Source organism: Anas acuta, chromosome 18 (genome assembly GCF_963932015.1).
Source record: "Anas acuta chromosome 18, bAnaAcu1.1, whole genome shotgun sequence".
NCBI classification, from domain to species: Eukaryota; Metazoa; Chordata; class Aves; order Anseriformes; family Anatidae; genus Anas; species Anas acuta.
In genome coordinates, this window is record NC_088996.1 from 1,245,031 (window position 1) to 1,266,847 (window position 21,817).

The 21,817-nt window shown below is 44.8% G+C and overlaps 3 protein-coding genes across 6 annotated transcripts; 1 reads left to right on the plus strand and 2 right to left on the minus strand.

The window, feature by feature from the left end:
• Positions 1-1,633: 1,633 nt before the first annotated feature.
• On the minus strand, positions 1,634-12,243 carry SCO1 (synthesis of cytochrome C oxidase 1). The gene is given in 7 exon segments (XM_068655226.1): positions 1,634-2,576; positions 6,409-6,524; positions 6,640-6,732; positions 7,675-7,872; positions 11,699-11,789; positions 11,933-12,153; positions 12,156-12,243. Coding segments are annotated over 7 exon segments (936 nt in total). The 3' UTR covers positions 1,634-2,447.
• Positions 12,197-15,160, plus strand: ADPRM (ADP-ribose/CDP-alcohol diphosphatase, manganese dependent). Its single transcript, XM_068655237.1, has 3 exons — positions 12,197-12,764; positions 13,223-13,339; positions 13,828-15,160. The coding sequence occupies exons 1-3, from the start codon at positions 12,200-12,202 to the stop codon at positions 14,112-14,114; spliced, it is 969 nt and encodes a 322-aa protein (XP_068511338.1). The 5' UTR covers positions 12,197-12,199; the 3' UTR covers positions 14,115-15,160.
• On the minus strand, positions 13,126-20,404 carry TMEM220 (transmembrane protein 220). Of its 4 annotated transcripts, none has more exons than XM_068655231.1 (7): positions 20,207-20,397; positions 20,001-20,030; positions 19,043-19,103; positions 16,989-17,112; positions 16,569-16,628; positions 15,641-15,777; positions 13,126-15,011 (listed from the first exon to the last, which is right to left on the minus strand). In XM_068655231.1, the coding sequence occupies exons 1-6, from the start codon at positions 20,291-20,293 to the stop codon at positions 15,645-15,647; spliced, it is 495 nt and encodes a 164-aa protein (XP_068511332.1). In that variant the 5' UTR covers positions 20,294-20,397; the 3' UTR covers positions 13,126-15,011; positions 15,641-15,644. The 4 variants fall into 4 exon arrangements, with proteins under 4 accessions (XP_068511332.1, XP_068511331.1, XP_068511334.1 ...); XM_068655230.1 differs by having other exon boundaries at positions 13,126-15,119; XM_068655233.1 differs by lacking the exon at positions 15,641-15,777 and having other exon boundaries at positions 13,126-15,119; positions 20,207-20,404.
• Positions 20,405-21,817: the final 1,413 nt, after the last annotated feature.

The following is a 21,817-nucleotide window of genomic DNA, read 5'->3' on the forward strand; positions in this document are numbered from 1 at the left end:
ATCATTATTACAAGGAAAGTTTTTGAACATAAATTACCTCCAGGATTGTTGGAAAAAATAAAAGGTGAGATAAGGCTCTTTAGAAACAATGCTGACACTTGCAGCCACTCTATCAAAACAAAATTATTATTGCCAGTGCCACTCATCACAGATAATAATATTATTGCTAACACCTTCGACTTGACATGGCCTCTAACTGAAACGTGACTTAGCATGTGAAATTTCCTTTGGAAGCTACCCCTCTTGCTAACTGCAATCAAAACAGCCAGCACAAGAAGAACAACAAACTCAATAGCAGTCACAGAATTGTAGGGGTTGGAAAGGACCTGAAGAGATCGTGAGGTCCAACCCCCCTGCCAAAGCAGGTTCTCTAGAGCAGGTTGCCCAGGTAGGCTTCCAGACAGGCCTTGAATATTTCCAGAGAAGGAGACTCCACAACCTCTCTGGGCAGCCTGTCCCAGTGCTCCGTCACCCTCACCGTGAAGAAGTTCTTTCACATGTTGGTGCGGAACTTCCTGTGCTCTATCTTGTGGCCACTGCCCCTTGTCCTGTCCCCACAAACCACTGAAAACAGGTTGGCCACATCCCTCTATCTCCCACACATAAGATATTTGTAAACATCTATAATATCCCCTCTCAGTCTTCTTTTCTGAAGGCTGAACAGACCCAGGTCTCTCAGCCTTTCCTCACAGGGAAGATGCTCCAGGCCCCGTATCATCTTTGTGGCCCTCCACTGGCCCTCCATCTTTCCAAGGGAAAAAGGGAGTTAAATACTATTAAGACACTAAATTTCACATTGTAAACCAGTACACAAAAGTTCTTGGTGACCCTTTAAAGGAGGTTTTGTTTTCTGTTTTAATATATACACTATCTGAGAGGCAAAAAAAAATAAAACGCATCTTGAGTCTTCAGCAATCTTCCTTCCTTAGCGGAGCTTTGTAAGAGTGCAGTTTCAAACATATTATACGGTAAGTCTTCCCAATACACGCAGGAACTCACCATAATATAGGGTAGCTGCCCTAGACTACAGTACTTTATAACTGCTCTAGACCTCGTAAGCTAACCATTTTTCAGGATTTTGGGAAGATGAAAATTTACCATAGAAATTGCACCTTGCCTCTACACAGCAATTTTCTCTTCCACACCTCACCCTCAGAAGAATGCCAATGATACCAGCAGTAGCACTTGTGTGCAGCTGTGACTATGACTTGCACTAAGAACTTTTTTCTTTTATGTCCTGTGGATCATTCTCTGGTGTTGAGCTAGCTCAAAACCGAGCACACCCAACTTATGAAATGAGTTGTACCACTATAGATCAACACTATTTTCAAGAAAAGAGATAAAACACATTAAATATATGAGGTTTGACCAGCATTCAGAAGAATGACTTGACTGATAATGGCATATCATTAAACAAAGGAAAAAGAAAAGAAAACAGGAAAACAGACACCTCACAATCACCCTGGAAATAAGACCCTTTTTTGCATAAACCCCTCTAGCACTAAAAAAACAGGTGATACAGGCTCTGGTCTCTTCTAATGTTGTCCCTGTATGCAGAAGAATACCAGACTTACACTACAGTCACTCTTTCCTCTACTGGAAGGTGATTCCTGCAAAGCTGAGAAAGCAATAATTCTATAAAGCAATCTTTATTTTCAAATGATGTACTGCATAAAATGTATCTGTTTGATGGTCCTATGAATGGATACAGATGCCTGTCACCTCTTCACTTCATTTCAACAAAAAGCAATCAGGCTGAGTATGCATAAAATTATTTAGATCAAGAGAAAAATCTGTTTGCAACCCATTATTCATTTCTGTAGAAGTTACCAGTGTTTGCTTGGAGAAAACACCAAGAAAAAAATATATATATTTCATTTCTGCATTCAAATGAGGAAGATAGGGCACATTACAAGGCTGATCCCATACATCGAAGCTGCTGATGTTTTCAACGCTCTTCAACTTCTCAGCCTATATAAAGGACTCTCTCTTTACAATATTGTAAGTGTCTCTCCCAGAAAACAAAACATTGCAGGAAAAAAGGCAAAGGTCCTTTGATGTTGCAATGACCCACATGGCTTTTCATCACGTAACCATCTTTTGCAGATGTCTGGTCAAGAGATACCAAATAATTCTAAAAGCGATACAGGTGTTCTTCAGAAATGAAATGTTTTCTCTTTTGCTCCCAAGATTGTTTCCAAGAAGTCCTGAATTTCATTCTGTACCCCAGATCTCCCTGCAAATAATACCCATGAGGGAGGCTGTATACAGATTTTTGATAATGGTATTTTGCAGGAGTGCTGTTGCCTTTCTTATTTGGAAGAAAGGAGGCATGTATAGTGAGAGAATATTACACTTCTATACTTCTGAGAGAACACTGAATACAATTCCCAATTCAAGCCAAATCTACAGTTGATGTCACCATCAATCTTTGAAGACTTTGTATTTTATGATCTGTATTTTCTCATGTGTGCAGCAATAGAAGCAGAAATCTCAGCGCTCCTCTTATTCTGTCCATAATAGTCCACAAATTCACCATCTGGCCCAAGGAGATACATTATTATTGTGTGATCCACCTGCAACAAAGCACATCGCTGTTTAGTAAAAAAGATCCTGCACATCTTTCAAAGTCAGCAGTAACAATACCCCATTCAGCCTTTCAATTAGCTGTCTGACACAACTTCTTGCCAGCAAGCTATTGTAAGATAAAGAAAGCCTTAGCATCACTTCGGTCACATTTTGTTGTTCTACCTAACAAAATAAATGGAGAAAACTAGATGCATACTCAAGACGCATGAAAGAATACTGTATACAGGAAAATCTTCCCTAAGCTGCAGGCACCCTTCCTTCAGCACAGACAGGGCTAGGGAAAACATGAGGAAGGTTCAGTCTAGTGGTCTTTCCCCCTCACTTTTCCCAGTTTCCTTCTACTTCTCCTAATGTTCCACAATCCCCACAATTCAGGCTTCCTACTGCTTGTAGGAGATACTTCATTCAAGCAAGTTCACTGTCAGTGCAAACAAAAGGACAGAGAGCATCACCAGGATACAGGAGTTACAGACAGTGGAGCTGATACACAAATAAATACCATGAGCTGGTAGGGGGCTCCCTCTACTGTCTCCATGTGATCGTAACTGCAAACATCACAAGAAGTCTGAGCAGAGATAGCAGGAAAGAATTTGAAATACATGTAGCTACCCTGCCCGCCCCACCCTCCCCTCAATTTAAAAGTAACTGTTGTTTGAATGCTTGAGTTATTCCAATTTGATTTATATAAAAAGCAATTCCATTTTAAGTACCTTAAATACACCACCAAAAATATGGTCTGCACCTACGACAGCATCTTTATGAGTAAAGACAACATACTGAAAACAGAGGCCATGTATCTGTGATTGCACCAGTGACTACATAATATATGAGATATACTCACTATATACTTACATATCTCACTATATATGAGATATACTCATGTACTAAGGGCATGTCTCTGTTTGAAATCAAGAAATTCTGTGGGTATTTACAGCATAAGAAGCTAAAAGGGCATGTTAAATTTGGTAGCATTTCTGTCATCAAAGTAATGGTTCTTAAAGTTTTATTGACAAGTTTAAGATATAATCAAGTAGCAGGACCTTTTAAAATGAATCTGAATCATAATTCAGATCCTATAGCCCTTCAACTGGAAACTAACAAAAAAAAAAATACAGGTAGCCTGCTCAGAGCATCTGAACTCCCCGGCTTTTGGAAGATAAGTACAGTCAGGAGGGCATGCTGTTCATGTGCGAAAGATCACTATTTTTCCAAGCTGTGCCTGAAGTCTGCCCCATTACCACTGTGTGAATGTACATGAGGTCATCGTCTGATTTTAAATGCAATCTTCTAAACTGAATAAAAAACAAAGTCAGATACTCTGGCATTAAAACTTATAAAATTGAAATTATTAGATAGGAACTAGCAATATTCAAATAATACTTAACAATGTAAATAGATACTTAGAAAACATACTTCTTAAATATTCATCTCAATATTCTTCTCAAGTAAAAACAAGCAGAGAATAATTGGCTGCACTGGACCTCTTCCCCACCTCCCAGCAGCATGCAGAGGACACAGTGCTCGCTCCACAAGTATCATCATTCTTAGTCGCTGACTGGCAAGACCAGTCCTTGCAAGACAGAATGTACAAAAAAATCCATCTTTAATGAAAGAAATTACAGAGTAATAATCACTTAGATAAGTCACAGGTAAACACATAAACAGACTCAAGCTCTCCCTCCCAGATCTGCTATTACTGTTATCCTCTTTCCAGTTTGTTTCAGAGAGACCTACATCCTCTGGCCTTCCTGCAATAAATATAGAGAGCTCACTGCCTATATCAAAAGCAGAAGCCTATGACAAAACCTGTAGTAGAGACAAGTGCATACCATTCCTCCATGGCACCATACCCGACTCAAGCTCTTAGGCTGCTCTCCTGCTCCCAGTTCATGGTCCTTTCTTCCTCAATGTCCTCGTCTGCTATTCACACATTCACAAGGCTCCCAGGTACTTAGCACAACCATAGCACACCATAGCTCTGTTCCCTCTGGACCATGAAAACTTCCTCATAATTTGTTATATCTCTAGTCACGTTCTTCTCTTTTGTCTCCCCCTCCAGCCTCCCTTGAAGCTGCTCTCATCTAATATAGCTATTTTCTTTGGTGAGATTCCTGTACTTCCCCACTATGATCATGCTTAAGACTAGGTGTGGTTTGTGAGAATTTATGTGTGGTTTAATTCATAAACAGAAGACCTCCTTCAGCTTTTGTGGCTTCTTTCCAACTTTTCACAAATTTTATTTACTCATTTAATGTCAGATTCTACAGATTTTTTCCCTCTTCTGAGTCCACATCTTTTGCCAATCCTTCTAGAACGCATTCTTATATCCCCACCAACCATGTTTTATAAGTCTGTTTTAGGCAGTATCTTCAGACGGACAGTAGATTGATTAAAAATGGTGTTAAATTTCCCCACTGAGTTCCTCCTTCCATACAAATATAGTATCTTAAGACACAGACTTCTGCAGCTTCTGAGCTGCCCATAAGTGAAAGCCAGTTCTTAATGTCCCACTTCACACCCTTCTTAGTAACCCAGATTGGTGCCTATTACCACCGTGACTCTCTTCTCTTTACTGAGATTATGTGTTGCTTTTACTTTTTATTTCTATGCATCACTTTTTTTGTTCCACCAGCTTTTTTGTCCACATACATAATTTATTTGCTGCAGTCAGGTAGTTTTAAACCAGAGTAAGAATAGTATTACTGGATCAGACCCAAAACAACCTGCCTTAGCATCCTACCTCAAATAGTGGCAAAAAATGGTTGTTTTAAAGAAGAGTATAAAATCAGCACAGACAAAAAAAATGTTTCTAAACAGTTTCCAAACATTTCTAGCTCACATTTCTAGCTCTTCCTCAGTGAAGCATAAATTACATCCATTTCATTTATTTTTTTTTACAAAGAATAATCAAGTCTCCTTGGGGGCTCATATAAACTTCTACCAGTTGCATCTGCAGCAAGGGATTCCACTTCACACCTGCTCATTTCAACGAAAAACATCACTTTTCCTTTAGAATCTGTTTTTTGTTTTCTCTGATGCCTTTCAGTTCTTGTAAGGAAAACATGATCATGTAATATGTATCCTCACCTGTCACATCACTTGAACCTACTTCACTCTTCCAGTCTGCTCAGGATGTGGCAAGTGCAGAAGGCCTTGGCAGTAACTCAGAGCCCCTATAACCAGTCCCATTCACTTCCAAAAAGTAAGATTTTGACTACCCAAGTTTAGTCTTACATAAACTTCAGTTTCCCTTTTCCCACTATCACTCTATGTAATTGACTCCCACTTAATTTAGCATTAACATGCTTTCTCTTCCAGGTCATTTGACACAGGAGGAAGATTCCCACATTATCTGCAGGCAGACTTTGCATCATCCAAGTGTCATGCCAGGAAAACCCTGCTTCTTGGTCTCAGTTTGGCAGGGAGTAAGTTGTTACTCACTTTCCTCTCATTTCTTCCTCTTCCTATTGCCATAACTCCCCAGTTCCATTTTCACTTTGGAGCACATGGGAAAACAGCCAGACAAAAATGTTACAGGATGAAAAAAGGTTCAGTTCGTCACCAGACTTGGTAGCTTGTATGGTATTCTGCACGAAGCAACTGGACCGTGTGCTTTTAGAACTGTATTTCAGTGAGGTTCTAAGTCTGTAAAGAGGGAGCCTCAATTCTGACTGAGACATCTAAAACTGAACACATAGATGCAACAGGCCTCTGTCACAGAGGGCTTCAGCAAGACTACAACAGCTGTCTTTTGTTTAAAATCTTTATCCTGTTCTTAATCAAAATCGTTCATTAGGTAAACACCCTATATTTACTCACTATGTAATCGTTGTCTTCATCTTTGGGACCTTCACTGTAATACACACGGTAAGCTTTGGCCACTTGGTCAATTTGTGCTTTGCTACCAGTCAATCCAATCAGCTTTGAAGAAAATTCTATGGAGAAAGAAGATGTTTAGAAACTTCAGTGAAAATAATCCTCTCAAGATTCTCCTTTTCAGTACTCTTTATTACATGTTATAAGATATCAATGTAGGAAAAAAAACGGTACCTCTAACATATCTGGCGATGGCTTCTTCATTGTCCCTCTCAGGATCAATGGTGATGAAGAGTGGGGTCAGATTAGGCAAAGATGGAATTCTATCTGTAATCAGACACACTAACAATTACAATTTTTCTTAGCAAGCTAAAAGTTGTTTCCTTTTCTTCCTTCAAACAAGGTCACAGGCAAGTTACCATAACATCCACTCAAGTCCATCCTAAGTGGCAAAGTAAAAAGGCCATTTTGTGTAAATTAATTTATATAATACAAACTCTGTCAGAAAAAAAAAAATGCCATGAAAACCAACACTCTCTGCTTGTGCTGGGTGCAGCTACACTTCCAGCTCTCCTAGCTGGACAGTGTGCCCTGCTTAGGACAAATGACAAATTGGCTCTGATGCAGGAAATGCCAGTGCAAAGTAGAGAGATGAAGGCCCAGTGGTTGAAAGCACATCTGTGATGATGAAACAAGAGCCCAGATGAAGACACAATTCAGGATCTTTCCCTCATTTTCCACTCATACCTTCTTATACATTTTCTACATTTTAGTCAACCCTGTCACCTGCTTGGTTCCTAGTATCCCTTTTGTGCAACTCTTCGGAGAGCATAGGCTGAAAAAACATCTCTTCCACATACCCCTCCCCCAACCTGTTTCACAGTACAATCATTTTCAGAAAAGACACTCAGAAAGCTTTGTTATCAGAATTAATAAAATAGAGGAAAAAAGTGCCTAATATACCTACAACCTCTTGGCACAAACGCAGTCTACAATGGCATTGTAACCTCCTCCACTGTAGCCCACCACTGTCATATTTTATTAAATAGAAATTCTCTGTTCCAGAGAGGTCAGTGCTGTCATGCTCTAAACATCAGAACCTAGTGGCTGGAAGATTGATTTATTTATCAATGAGCAATTAATTCAACTACTGAATATTAATTAGCATTTTGTAAAGAGGATCATCACTTATTACCACATGTAACATTTTACCACAATAAACCTTAGCCTCCTATAAAAAAGATTGCTCTGCAAACTGAATTCACATACCAATTTCATCTACCACTTCAATCATTTTCTCAAGTTCATCAGGGCAGATGTCAGGGCAGTGTGTGAAGCCAAAGTAGATCAGCACCCACTGGCCGAGGTAGTCCTTGTTGGTCTTGGGCTGTCCCTCATGGTTTACAAGTGAGAAGGGCCCTCCCAGCAGCGGTTTCCCAATGCCTCGGTTTCGTTCTTTCTCCAGCTCTACAGAAAACAACAAGAGATCTTGAATTTTCACGCCACAATCCCTGTCCCCACCCACAGGAGAGTCTCTGACACCATCAGGAGTCAGGTGAGAAATCTGTGTACAAGTCCAATACAGACAAGACTTCCAAGCAGTGTGTCTGATTGTAGACAAAGTCCTGTACCAAATTTAGCCAGAGATAACTTCGTTTGAAATGTAATAATCTCTAATCTCATAAAATCATCATCTGATTGTCATATTATCATCAAAGGTACTTGAGATGGACAGGTACTTGGCCTGAGTTGGTATGAAATAGAAAAACTGTCATCCTTCACAAATTCAATATATCCTTAAAGCTGTGCTCTCTCTGAGTTTCAATGAACATGAAAAAAAAAATTAAAAATAAAAATAAAAACATAAGCAGTTACTGCAGAATAGGGAAACACATGCAGAAGTCATGGACTTAAAAACCAAGGTGCCCAGGAAACCCCGTGTCCCCCTCTGTGCCTGTGACAACAGACAAGTTTCTCCTCTCCCCTTTGTGTTTTTATGCATGGTGTGCTCTCAGTAGCGTGTAAGTAAATGTAAATAGTAATAGCAAAAGCATATATAAGATTTTTTTAAATACTTAGTCTTTAATTTTTCTATTTTCAATTTTAAAATATTTCAATTTTTTTCTCATTTTGGCTGAGAGACTGGTGCCATGCCCAAGGTTTTGGATTCTAAGTGCTTTTGGGGGATCAGGCATGCTGATGCTGGATGGGGCACAGCTGTCCAGGAGGGGCAAGAGAGTTCTGGGCAGTAAGCTGGCTGGGCTTATCAGGAGGGCTTTAAACTAGATGTGGTGAGGGAAGGGGATGCAGCTCTGAGCAAAGAAAGCATACCTGAGAACACTATTACCCTAAGTAATGGCAGGGAAACACACACTTGTGAACTGTCCCACTGCAATCAGGGAGGGTTCTAGAAACGCAATACGACTGATTGCCCAGCTGAAATGCCTCTACACCAATGCACGCATCATAGGAAACAAGCAAGAGGAACTGGAAACCACGGTGCAATTAGACAAATATGACCTGATTACTATCACCTGATTACTATCACTATCAACATGGTGGGATGGATCACATAATTGGAACATTTGAATAGAGGGCTACAAGCTCTTAAGAAGGGATAGACAGGGAAGGAAGGGAGGGGGTGTTGCCCTGTACACCAGGGAAGGAATTGATTGGGAAGAGTTGCCTTTGAGAAACAGCCACAGACAGGTTGAGAGCTTATGGGTGAGAGTTAAGGACCACACCAATAAAAGACAGCTTGTGGTTGGGGTCTACCACAGACCGCCTGATCAAGGGGAGCCTGTGGACAAGGCATTCTTGCTTCAACTATAAGAAGCATCACACTCACACGCTCTCATCCTGATGGGGGACTTCAACCACTTGGATGTCTGCTGGGAAAACTACACAGCAGGCTGTGAGCAATCCAGAAGATTCCTGGAGTGTGTTGAGGATAACGTCCAGGTACTAGACAAACCAACCTGAGGAGAAGCGTTACTTTACCTGGTGCTCACCAACATGGAAGAGCTCATTAAAGAGGTCAAGACTGGAGGCAGTCTGAGCCGCAGTGACCATGCCCTGGTTGAGTTTGCGATCTTGAGGAATACAGACCTGGCAAAGAGCAAAGTCAGGGCCCTGAACTTCAAAAGAGCAAACTTCAAGCTGTTTAAAGACCTAGTAGCTGAGATCCCCTGGAACACTGTCCTTAGGGACAAAGGAGCTGAACAGAGCTGGAGACTCTTTAAGGATGTTTTCCTTAGAGCACAAGAATGCTCCATCCCTCTACATAAAAAAGAGGGCAGACAACTGGAATGGCTGAGCAAGGACCTGCTGGTCAAACTGAGGTGCAAGAGAAAATCCACAGGCAGTGGAAGCAGGGACATGTGGCCTGGGAAGAGTACAGGGATGCGGTCCAGATATGCAAGGATGGGATCAGGAAAGCCAAGGCACAGATGGAACAGAGCTTGGCAAGGGATGCAAAGAATAACAGCAAGGGATTCTGTAGGTACATTGCTCAGAAAAGAAAGGCCAAGGAGAGTGTACCCCCTCTGATGGATGAGAAGAGTGAACTGGTAGTGACAGACTTGGAGAAGGCTGAAGTACTCAGCAACTTCTTTGCCTCAGTCTTCACTGCCAGTCAGGCTTCCCATGTCATTCATTTTCCTGAACCCATAGATGAAGGCTGTGGGAGCATAGTCCTGCCCGCTGTAAGTGAAGAGCAGGTTGGAGACCACCTATTTGAAAAGTCCTGGCATTCAGATGAAGTCCCTGTTGACTGGAAAGAGAAACATCGCTCCCTTTTTTAAAAAGGGTAGAAAGGAGGACCTGAGGAACTACTGACCAGTAAGCCTCACCTCTGCCTGGCAAGATCGTGGAAAACATTCTCCTGGAAGCAGTGTTGACGCATATATAAGACAAAGAGGTGGTCTGAGACAGCCAGCATGGCTTCACCAAGGGTAAATGTGCCTGACCAGTCCGGTGGCTTTCTACAATGGAGTGACTGCATCAGTTGACAAAGGACGACCAGTCTACCTGGACTTCTGCAAGGCCTTTCACATGGTCCCTCATGACATCCTGGTCTCCAGATTGGAGAGAAATGGATTTTATGGGTGGACCACTCAGTGGATAAGGAGTTGGCTTGAAGGTCACACCCAGACAGTGGTGGTCAATGGCTCTATGTCCAGGTGGAGGCCAGTGACGAGTGGTGTCCCTCAGGGGTCTGTCCTGGGACCGGTACTGTTTAATATCTTCATCAGTGACACAGACAGTGGGATCGAGTGCACTCTCAGCAAGTTTGCAGATGACACCAAGCTGAGTGGTGCAGTTGATGCAACAGAAAGAAGGAATGCCATCCAAAGGGACATGGACAGGCCAGAGAAGTTGGCCCACATGAAACTAATGAGGTTCAACAATTCCAAGTTCAAGGAGCTGCAAGAACACAGACTGGAAGAAGAACTCACTGAGATCAGCCCTGCAGAGAAGGATGGATGAAAGGCTTGACACGAGCTGGCAGTCCATGCTTGCAGCCCAGAAGGCCAACTGCATCCTGGGCTGCATCAACAGAGGGGTGGGCAGCAGGGGAGGGAGGTGATTTTACCTCTGCTCTGCCCTGGTGAAGCCCCACTTGGAGCACTGCATCCAGGTCTGGGGCGCCCAGCACAAGAAGGATGTGGGGCTTTTAGAACGGGTCCAGAGGAGGGCCACAAAGATGATCAAGGGGCTGGAACACTTCCATGAAGAAAGGCTGAGAGAGCTGGGGCTGTTCATTCTGCAGAAGAAAAGGCTCCGGGGTGACCTCATCACAACTTTCCAGTTGTTCCAGAAGGGGGCTTATAAAAAAGCTGGAGAGTGACTCTTTGCTCAACCAGATATTGACAGGACAAGCGGGAATGGTTTTAAACTAAAAGAAGGGAGATTTAGATTAAAGGCTAGGAGAAAATTCTTTGCTCAGAGGGTGGTGAGGCACTGGAACAGGTTGCCTGGAGAAGTTGTGGATATCCCATCCCTGGAGGTGTTCAAGACAACATTGGATGAGGCCCTGAACAACCTCATAGAGTCCCTGCCCATGGCAGGGGGGTTGGAACTAGGTGATCTTTGAGGTGCCTTCCAACGCAAATCGTCCTATGAGCCTATGGTATAGAAGTACTTCAGATTTAACTACAGCTGGATACTGCAATGAGTAGAATCAGTTTAATGCTCTTTTGCCCGAAACAGAAACAATTTGGAAAAAGGCAAGAAACAGCACAACACAACCGCCCACCCTGCGGGGACATCACCAGGCTGTGCAAACACTCACTCTCCTCCTTGGTTTTCTTCATTTTTTTCATAGCCACCAGCAGCCCTCCGCACACGATGAAGGTGGCCACCAGCGACCGCCAGGACACCAGCTACTGAAGAAAAAGCTTTTTAGTGCCTTGTCCCCTAGCCCCAGCGCGGGGGGGAGCGCGGAGCCGAGGCCGGGAGAAGCGGGGGCTCTTCCGGGGGATCCTGCCCGCGCCCCCCGCCCGCTGGTCGCGGGGCCCCCACTCACCCTCCTCTGCGGGGCCGCCCGCTGGCCGCTCCCCGGCGGCAGGCGGGACAGGGAGCGGCTGCCGGGCACGGGCACGGGGAGAGCCCCGCGGGCCGGCAGCGGCGCCGCCTGGCCGCTCAGCTGCCGGCCCCAGGCCAGGTCCGCGAAACTGGCGCCGGCCGGGAGGCGCCAGCGCCGCGAGAGTCGCCAGCAGCGCAGAGCCACCGCCATGCTGCCGCCCGCCCCGTCCCTCCCCTTCCCGTTCCCCTTCCGGCTCCGGCGGCCGCGATGGAGGCGGCGCCGCGCGTTTCCTTCGGGGTGGTCGCGGACATCCAGTACGCAGACGAGGACGACGGCTGCGACTTCTGGGGGCGCCGGCGGCGGTACTACCGGCACAGCCTCCGCCTGCTGCGGGCCGCCGTGGAGGCGTGGGCAGCCGAGCAGCCGCCGCTCGCCTTCGTGGTGCAGCTGGGCGACTGCATCGACGGCGTCAACGCGCGGCGCGGCGCGGCCGAGGGCGCTCTGGAGCGGGTGCTGGCGGCGCTGCGGAGGCTGCCGGTGCCGGTGCACCACGCCTGGGGCAACCACGAGCTCTACAACTTCTGCCGGGACCGCCTGGCGAGTAGCGGCCTCAACAGCCAACCCGCCCCCGCCCCCGCCGCCGGGCCGCCCGCCGGGCCGCCCGGGGACTGCCATGCCTACCACTTCAGCCCGGCGCCGCGCCTCCGCTTCGTCCTGCTCGACGGCTACGACCTGAGCGTGCTGGGCAGGGACCCGGCCAGCCCCAGCCACCGGGAGTCCTTGCGGCGGCTGAGGGAGAGGAACCCCAACGAGAACCTCAATAGCCCGGCAGGCAGGTCCCGCCGGGGCGGCGCTCGGGGGGCTGGCGCCTGTCCCCGGGTCCAACCGGGAGCGAGCCGGGCAGAGCTCTGGGCGTATGCAGGCGCGTCCCCCTGGCTGTCGTGCCGCTCTGGGGCTTTTTAGGTGGGTTGATGGGTCGCGTGTCCTGCGGCACCGGCACGGAAGGCACCTGTTGGCGCGGGTGCTGCGGCCCTGTCGAGCGGAGGCCATCCCAGCCGCGACAGCATGCAGGGACACAAGTGGAAATGCTGTGTGTGCAATATGGCAAACCCCCACCCCAACAGTAACTGTTTTCTCTCGTCTGTCCGAGGAGGCTGCAGTTCTGATCTGAGATGTACAAAAAGGAAGCTCTAAGAATAAACCATTTCTAGTAGATTTACATAAGTAAAAGTAAATAAGGAAGTTACGGTGGGTGTATGCACGTTTGCCTAACATTCTTCTTCATTGCAGGGCTCAAAGAACCTCAGTTTGTAGAGTTTAATGGAGGATTTAGCCAAACCCAGCTGGACTGGTTCGATGAAGTTCTCAAGTTCTCTGATGAAAACCAAGAAAAAGTTGTAGCTATGGGTAGGTGGATATGGAGGGTGTAAGTCAAAAACAGTTGGAAGTTAACTGAGGAAAACACATAATACCATAGGTATGTATGTAACCTGTGAACTTGGAGAACAGCTACCCTGTCTCACACTCAGGTGAGCTTGTAGGGTACAGGTAGAAGTCTGAATTTCCCACCAATGAAAGCGGCTTGTCTGGAGGCAGAGTTTGGTATGTTAAACATACTCATTTAGATTGAGTGACAAACCAGAAGTGATCTTGTAGTATCACTTAGAATCGCTGAGAGGAGACTTAATATTCTGATATTTAGATGCTACATAAATAAGAAAATGAAAAATATTTGAAAGAAATGAAATACTAGAGCTCTACAGATGCTCTGATTTTCCCTGGACTGTAAACCAAAGTGATTCTGTTGCTTTTATAGAGAATCCCAAAAGATTGAGGGGTCTGCACTGACAATTGTTATGTGCTTCATGTAACTCTTCTCTCCCTCTCATCTGCAGGTCATCTGCCCATTCATCCAGATGCTTCAGACAAAGTTTGCTTAGCCTGGAATTACGAAGATGCGCTTTCTGTCATACACTCTCATCAGTGCGTCGTCTGCTTTCTTGCAGGACACCTGCATGATGGTGGCTATTGTTTAGACTCACATGGTGTTCATCATCTGACTTTGGAGGGGATTATTGAAACTCCACCAGAAAGCAATGCCTTTGGAACTATTTATGTCTATGATGATAAAATGGTATTAAAGGGAAGGGGCAGAATTTCAGATAGAGTTATGTATTTCTAAAAATGGTAAGCATACATATATAAATTGTTCTTCAGGAAATAGTCGGACTAAAAAGTATAGGATCCAGCATATTCTTTGCTTGTAGAAAGATCTACACAGCTGATCCTTACAGCTTTAACTTACGTTTTTTTCTCAGATACAGAATTCTAAAAATTATACTTCTGTAAGAAACCAGACTTAGTTTCTGCTTGGAAAATAGAGAAGGCCAGTAACTGTGTTTGAAATAAATATACTTGAACACAGAATGTTGACTTGAACTACCCAATCTTGAACAGATTGTTACTTAACTGTGGGGGAAGGAGGGAGAAAAAAAAAAAAACTCACTAGTTGGCTGGTGTTTTGTTTTTGATTTTTTTTTTTTTTTTTAATTTATATATGTCAGATTTAAAGCATGCAAAATTGTACCTGTGTAGAAGTGTTTACATTTTTATGTCTTGAGTCTAGTAGAAAAGTCCACCCTGTAGCCTAATGAGGCGGTCTTAACATTGCTTCAAAAAGCTCAAGTAATTTTCAAAAAATAAAAGCTCAAGAAAAATGGACACCATCTATGCTATGACAGAACACAGCACAGGGAGGCCCAAGTTTAAAAATAAAAATAATATAAATTAAAGCAGGAAGACTATGGCATCATGTAATGCTGCAGATACACAATACACCAGCTGGGATCTATGTGTGCCCAGCCATGTTAGCATGCAGCTGTATCAACCTAACAAGCCCTGACTTGGGATGACTTAAAGCATGGTGTTGTGCTGCATCTGAACCCATGCTGGCTCACACCCTGCCAGCTTTAGTGTCCAGCATACTCACCTGTGCTTTCTTCTCCAGGATTAGTGATGATGGAGCACGGTTACCGTCTCTGGGTTGCTGCATGGGTTCTGCTTTCCAGGACCAGAAATTCTGCAAGTTGTGACAGTGACTATGTCTGCTGGTGGCAGTCAAGCATGCGTCTCACAGAAATAAAGAAGTTTTCACTGGATTTTCTTTAGAAAAATATGATTTACTACTCTGTCAAAACAGTAATCACAAATAAAGATAATAAAAACATTGATTTAGATATATTGATTTTACACATAAGATTTTAGTGTAGGAACAGAAATACAGACTGCTTAATCTTTCAGAGAATCTCAGTGGACTATCCAGATGGATAACTTGGAAGTTTTACAGCTGTAAAAAGTCATTGAAACAAAGGGATTGGTATACTTTTCCCGTATGTTACTGAACAGTAGCTTTCCCAAAGTACAACATGGGAGGAGAGCGTGGACCAGGGACCAGAATATTTTGAATAATTAACATTGGAACACACATTAGGTCAACAGTGCTTTGAAAACATGAAGAAGCAGGTTGAACAATAATTACAATAATTGATGATGTTCTTCCATTTATTTCTGGTGCCTATTGACAAACACTAAGCTATACTGTCAGAAGCAGCAAGGCATTCCTGGGTCCTATCAAACTGATACTAACCTTTCATTAAGAACCAAAAAGCAGAGGCACTAAGGTCAGAATATTTATGTACATTTTCCCACCTGATTAAATCACAGTTTTACAGTGTGTTGGCCAAGATTCTCGTATCTCTTTGTTTATATAAATGTACAGCCACGAAACAAAGGGGAAGAGAACAACCAAGACTGCAGCAGTCAGATGAATTCCACCCAATGGATTCCTAAAATGAAGCAAATGCAACGGTGCTATTTAAAATCTGACTGCCACCACTCATGTTGCTGTGGTTGGCTAAAGACAGCAGAGGGCCTTTGGCTGCTGTAACGTAGCTACTGTAGTTGCGTCAGCAGAGTCCCAGAGAGCCCTTCACTGGAGATGTACCATGTGCCAGCAGAAAGTTTTTCTGCCACTTTCTCAGACTATATAAACCAGGTGAAAAAAAGCACTCTGCCCAGAGCACAGTATACATTTTGCCAGCACAAAGCACTGTTTGGCAGATTGAGATTTTTCACGCTCCCAACAGGAATTACTTTCGTAAAACTGCTGTAGCACAGTTCTCCATAGAGGCCAGAGGAGAAAGCTCTGCCTGCATCCCTGCCTGGACTGGGAGGATACAGCAGACCATGGTATACAAACCCCTACTGGAAAGTTCTGTAAATTGGGAGCAGAAACGGTTTTGCAGCTTTCACTGGCAGTTTCATTAGCTCATGTTTACTAGCCTGTTTCACAGAAAGAACATGCTGTCCTTTTACAAAAATGGATTATGTCTCCTGCCCACTATGGCAGAAACATCAGGAAAAAATGTTTTGTTAAGCTTTCTTTTCCACCACCCCCCCATCCCCCTTCAGACTTCTACCTGTGCAGGATCCTACACGCCACAGCACCAAATACTACTGTACTCAGGATAAAGGTTTAGACAGTAATATGAAATAGAAAAACAAGCAGCCCAAATCACCTACATGTTTTCAAGAAGTCACTAAATATGAATGTTCAAGTGGATTAAGAAAAACTTACTTTGCTGAACTGCGACAAAGACTCATCCATATTGTAATAATCACCAGACCACATAACTCTCTTAAAAAAAAAAAAAAAAAAAAGAGAGATCAGAAAATAATGCAAACACCTGCTTGCTTGTGAAAAATACAACTTTCCTCCAAAAAAAATAGATGAAGTACGGGCTGTCTCCCTTTGTGTCTTTGAAAAGCCAGAACTGCCCCCACAATTAAATCTTGCTTCCTCAGTCGGGTAGGATTCACCTTTCAGTTCTTTTGTCCAACAAATTGCTGTTTTGTAACTCTGTGATCCTTTCTCCTTAGGTTGATTCCCCTGGACTGACACCATCATTGCAACAGCTCAGTTGAGCTTATCAAAGTGACCCACCAGAAGAAGATGGCCTGGCGCACCAAATTTGTGCAGGGAAAATTCACTACATACCTGCCTTCCTCTTCATGCAAAATGTTGCCCTGAGTGTACGCAACCAAAGAACAAGCCAAGGCAATGGTTCCAAAAATACAACCAGCAGAATGAAGGTCACAGAGACTTCTCCAAACCGCGTTTTCTGAGGAAAAAAAATAGGCTGGCAGGAACTGCAGCATAGTTTAAAGTGAACTGAAAAACAACAGAGCTGCTGAAAAACAGATACCTGCAACAAGCACATACATCTCGGGCAGGAAGACAGAATTAATACCAGCATCTTTATGACCAGGGAAACCTTCTAGAAAGTGCTGTTGGAATTGTATGCTAGTGGGCTTGGGTCTTGTTTTCCTAGGAATGAAACCTCTTGGCAGCAGTGCATCAAAGAAAACAGTTTCTTAATCACCCTAGCAAACAAAGCAGGTTCCAGCATTCAATATGCACAGAAGATGACATGGCAGATTACAAATGGAAGTTTGCTTAAGCAAAAGGAATGCCCCTTCTCGAGTGCAAACCACGTTCCCAGAGTATCCAAGGCACCAGGGAGTGATTCCCAACCCTTAGCAGCACCAGTGAGCTACCACCACAATGCAGGGAGCTCCGTCCTTCACATTCCCTGATAAGCCTCTATCTAACCCTTCACCAGTGATCACGACAAACATTGACATCTCGGCCTGTGGGCTGGGGACTGATGTTTTAAAGACAGAAAAAGAGATGTGAAAAATCTGAACGGACCCACAGATTTTTATGGTTTACCATGTTCATCCCCAAGAGCTCATGGCAGAGAGGTGAGCAAATGATACAGGCAGTGCTTCATCTGTTCTCAACAATGTCAACAGCAAACACCACAAAGTAAAAAGTAGCCTTTCCTAGTCACTGACCTCTCCAGGAAAGCATTAAAGATGATGGGCTGCCAAAATTCATGAACTTGGTATGACCTAACTTCGTAACTGATCCTACAGTAAACTGAACTTACTGCATCTCTGCAGAGGCTGAATCGGAGTCTTCCATGGACATGAATGATAAATATCACTTGTCAAATTTACATAAATGTCAAATTACACAATTGTGCTATTTTAATCTTTATTTCTTAGAAATCATGGTGCAAGTAACAAATTTGTAAGTTTAATTTGCAGATTCTCTTGATCAGCCAAATGCCATTATGTTGAGGCTACACCTACCATACAAATAGACCTCCTCTGAAATATTCAACATCATAGATGGGTTTTGGTTTTATGAATGCTGCCACTTTGTGTGCCTAAGGTACCTAGAATGGTGAGATAGTGTAAGAGTGTGGTTTGTGACAATAACATGTACTCTTGAGGATTTTCCTTTCTGGTATAAGTATGGTTTTAGTTTGTCCAGATTAAGTATTCACCCAGCTAAAACACAGTCGCTTTTTGTATATCAAGAGTGGTCATTTTAAAATTATCTCCAATGGATTAAAACACACACACAAATGAATTTTCTGGAGTCCTGGACCAAATCTGATCTGACCAGTTCTTTCAACATATCATATGGTGATAGCCCTCAGCATGCAATGTTGGAAAGTCAGTCATAGCATGGACTGCAAGTCCCCACCACTGCCCTTCCTCTCTTTGGAGCAGCTGTATTACAGCTAATGCGTGATACTAAACAAGACCTTTAGCTCTTTCAAACCATTGCGCTGAGCTTAATTTCTTTTATATGAGATAGATAAGCAAAAACACAGCTTTAGAACAGGGAAACCATGTTGATTAGACTATGTGCTAGGGTCAACATCAGAGACAGGTTCAGAACGTGCTCCCAGACTTGTGCTCTATGTGCTCCACTTATTCCATGACTGCTTAAACCAGGGTGCAGTCGAAGAAGCAGGCCTTTATGCAGGCCTCCTGGGTTTGCTTGCAGTAAGTTCAACTACAAGTACTAAAGCAAAGACCAACTTTTGTAGAAGCACGTACCACAGCTTTCTGCCCTCAAAAAATGCAGTAGGACATGTTTCCATGCAGCCTGATCTTAATCCGTGACTCAATGAAAACAAACTTTCTGGAGGCAAAATTTGAGTAGAGATTCTGTTTTACACACCAATACTATACCTGTTACTGAGGGGTTAAGGCCAACAAGCAGTGTAAGAGCAGCTGGCACCAAGTAGATAACCTGTTAATGAAACACAAGTATACTCAACAGCAAAATTTTTGAGGGTAAGGAAACAGAAGCAGTCACCCATACCAGCACTTCTTTTCTACAGCAGTTTGCCAGATGCACAGAACAGCCATACAACTCTGTCCCTCTGGCATGCCCTGGTACTGCTAGTGCTCTTCTGAGTGCAGCAGCAAGCCAGCGCTTCCTTACTCACCACCCGAAATCCTTGCACAGCACAGCTGTGAGACAGTCAGCTGAGCACCAGTCCTTGTGCCTTGGCTTCAGGCTTACCTAAGCTCTTGCTGCCCAATCAGCCCGCTGCACCAGCCCTGAGCTGCAGTGTGGTCCCCAGGGAGAGTCCCTGTAAGAAACATTCCCCTGCGCCATGACCTCTGCCTGTGCTGGGTCGGAGCAGAAGCAGCCTCTGCTGCCACATCCCAACCCCGCCACTATCAGCTGGGCTCATCTGCACAAGGGATGTACAGGGCCGTGCATGGACATGGAGAAGACAGGGACTATCCCCACCTACCCAGTGGCTCCTGACATGTACAGAGAGACCCCCCCGGGCCCCTGCAGCTCAAAGCCTTGCTCATACTGATCCAAGGCCACTGGTGGCTGTTCCCATGCCTGAGAATGACAGGAGTGGGCAGAGAGGTGCGAATTTTCTTTAGGTTTCTTCTGAGACTCAAGGGTCCCTGCTGAGGTCAGTGGTGACAGAAGGTGAGCTAAGGCAAGCACAGGTGGTGACGGAGACGTGGTGGTGACAAGGTCAGGAGGCCTAGAGCCCAGGCAGGGGGGAATCAGAGGTTTGGTGCTCTGCACGCTGGGGGCAGAGCCTCAACCACAAGCAGACAGCCCCGCAGAGCACAGCACCTACCTTCCGCCCTGCGTCACGCTCCAGCCCCTACTCACCACCCACAGCCCGGCGTCGGGGTCGTTCACCTGCAGCGAGAAAACGCAGGCTGAGCCTCTGCACCCTCTGTGCGGGCTGGGCCGGGCTCGGCAGGCGGGACAGGGCAGGGAGCAGAGTGTGGGGACCCCAGCCTGCCTCGGGTCGCACCAGTGCCCGGGCCCACCGAGGCCTAGGGCAGCCCCAGGCCCTCGCCCACTGCCCTCACCTGCACGGCAGCCGCCAGCCCGAAGAAAGTGGCCATAAGCAGGTTGCAAAGCTGCCACAGCCGCCCCGCCAAGCTACCGCGCGCCATGACCCGCGCCAGCCTCCGCCTACCGCCTGCAGACGGACGGCCGCTGAAGCCGCGCGTTCACCGCCCCGGGCCCGCCCGCTGGGCTGGCTGAGGCCGCCCTAAGGGGACGGCCAGAGGAGAGGTGCGGGGGCGTTCTCTGCTCGCGAGAGTCAGATGATATACCAAAGGGCAGGGGGCACAAATGGTTGCGCGTGGAAGGTTTTGACCTCTGTCCCCACCAGGAGGGTCGTGCAGCCTGCCACAGGTCGCCAGACAGGCTGTGCAATCTCTGGCTTTGGAGGTTTCTGAGGCTTGCTCCCCTGATCTGCTGTTGGTGATAATCCTGCTTCAAGTGACATGTTGGGCTAGAGATGTTCAGACATTCCTTCACACCATCACGGCCATGTTTCTGAAAAACTCGTATATGGAAGAAAATTAGATCTTCGTCCCATGAAATAAACATGAAAAACCTATACAGTAAGACTTCTAAGTAGCTATGCAAAAGCATAAATCCTTCAAGAGGGGCCCTGCAGCCCTGCAGTCCCTGCCTGAGCTATGCTGTAGCTATGCCCATCTCTGGCTCAGCCACAGCCACGTCTGTGTTTGCCTGCAAAGCCTACTGGGAAGAAAGATTCACGTATATTAATCTTGGTGGCAGGTATCTGAAACAGGATTTTTTTTTTTTTTTTTTGGCTACTGTAGAAATAACTAAGCCTGCTGACAGCTGGCATCACAGAAGAGAAGGATGTCATTCCCAGTGAGCTTCTCACGGGCATCTTGTCTTTTCCAAAAGCCATGAACGGAGACAGCTCTAGGTATCACAGATTGGAAATTTGATGATCTTGAAGAACCACGGGCATACGAGAGGAATAGCAAGTCAGGGATAAAAGGAGGCTTTTTTTTTTTTTTTTTTTTTTTTTCCAGCCAGGAGATTGGGATTTAAATCACTATTTTTGTAACGACCCTACAGTCTAGGATTCATTTTATATTTAAGAAGACATCCAGTCTTTTTGTATTGTCTGGACAACAAAAGGGATATACTCAGAAAAAACAGTACTTCCTCATCATTTCCTGATCATTTATCACCCAAAGTGACAATTATTTACAAAATGAAAGGGGATTCTTAAGAAATATATCTACTGTGTCCATCTACCAAAGCTGAGTATCTGCCAGATTATTTCTCCCACTGGTTTCAGTAGCAGCATTCAGCCCCACACAGAATTAGTTCTCACTGAACTGTTATGTGGAAGACACATGAATACATTTGTGGAGGGAATTAATGTTCACCTTGTCCTGTTATTTGTAACCATCTCTTCCCTTGAGCGGGTTATGAGAAATGAAATTACTGTGGAGAATGTCAGAGAAGTAAGAGCCCTCTTTGTAAATGGCTGCCATTGTTACAGCTCCACTGAGTAGGCTTTATGGCTCATAATAATTGTGTTATTCTGTATATTAGACAATTGCTGGCGGCTGCAGGCATAACAGCGGGCCATGTCCAATATAACTAAATCCCTCTAAATATTTAAATTGATTCACACTCTCATC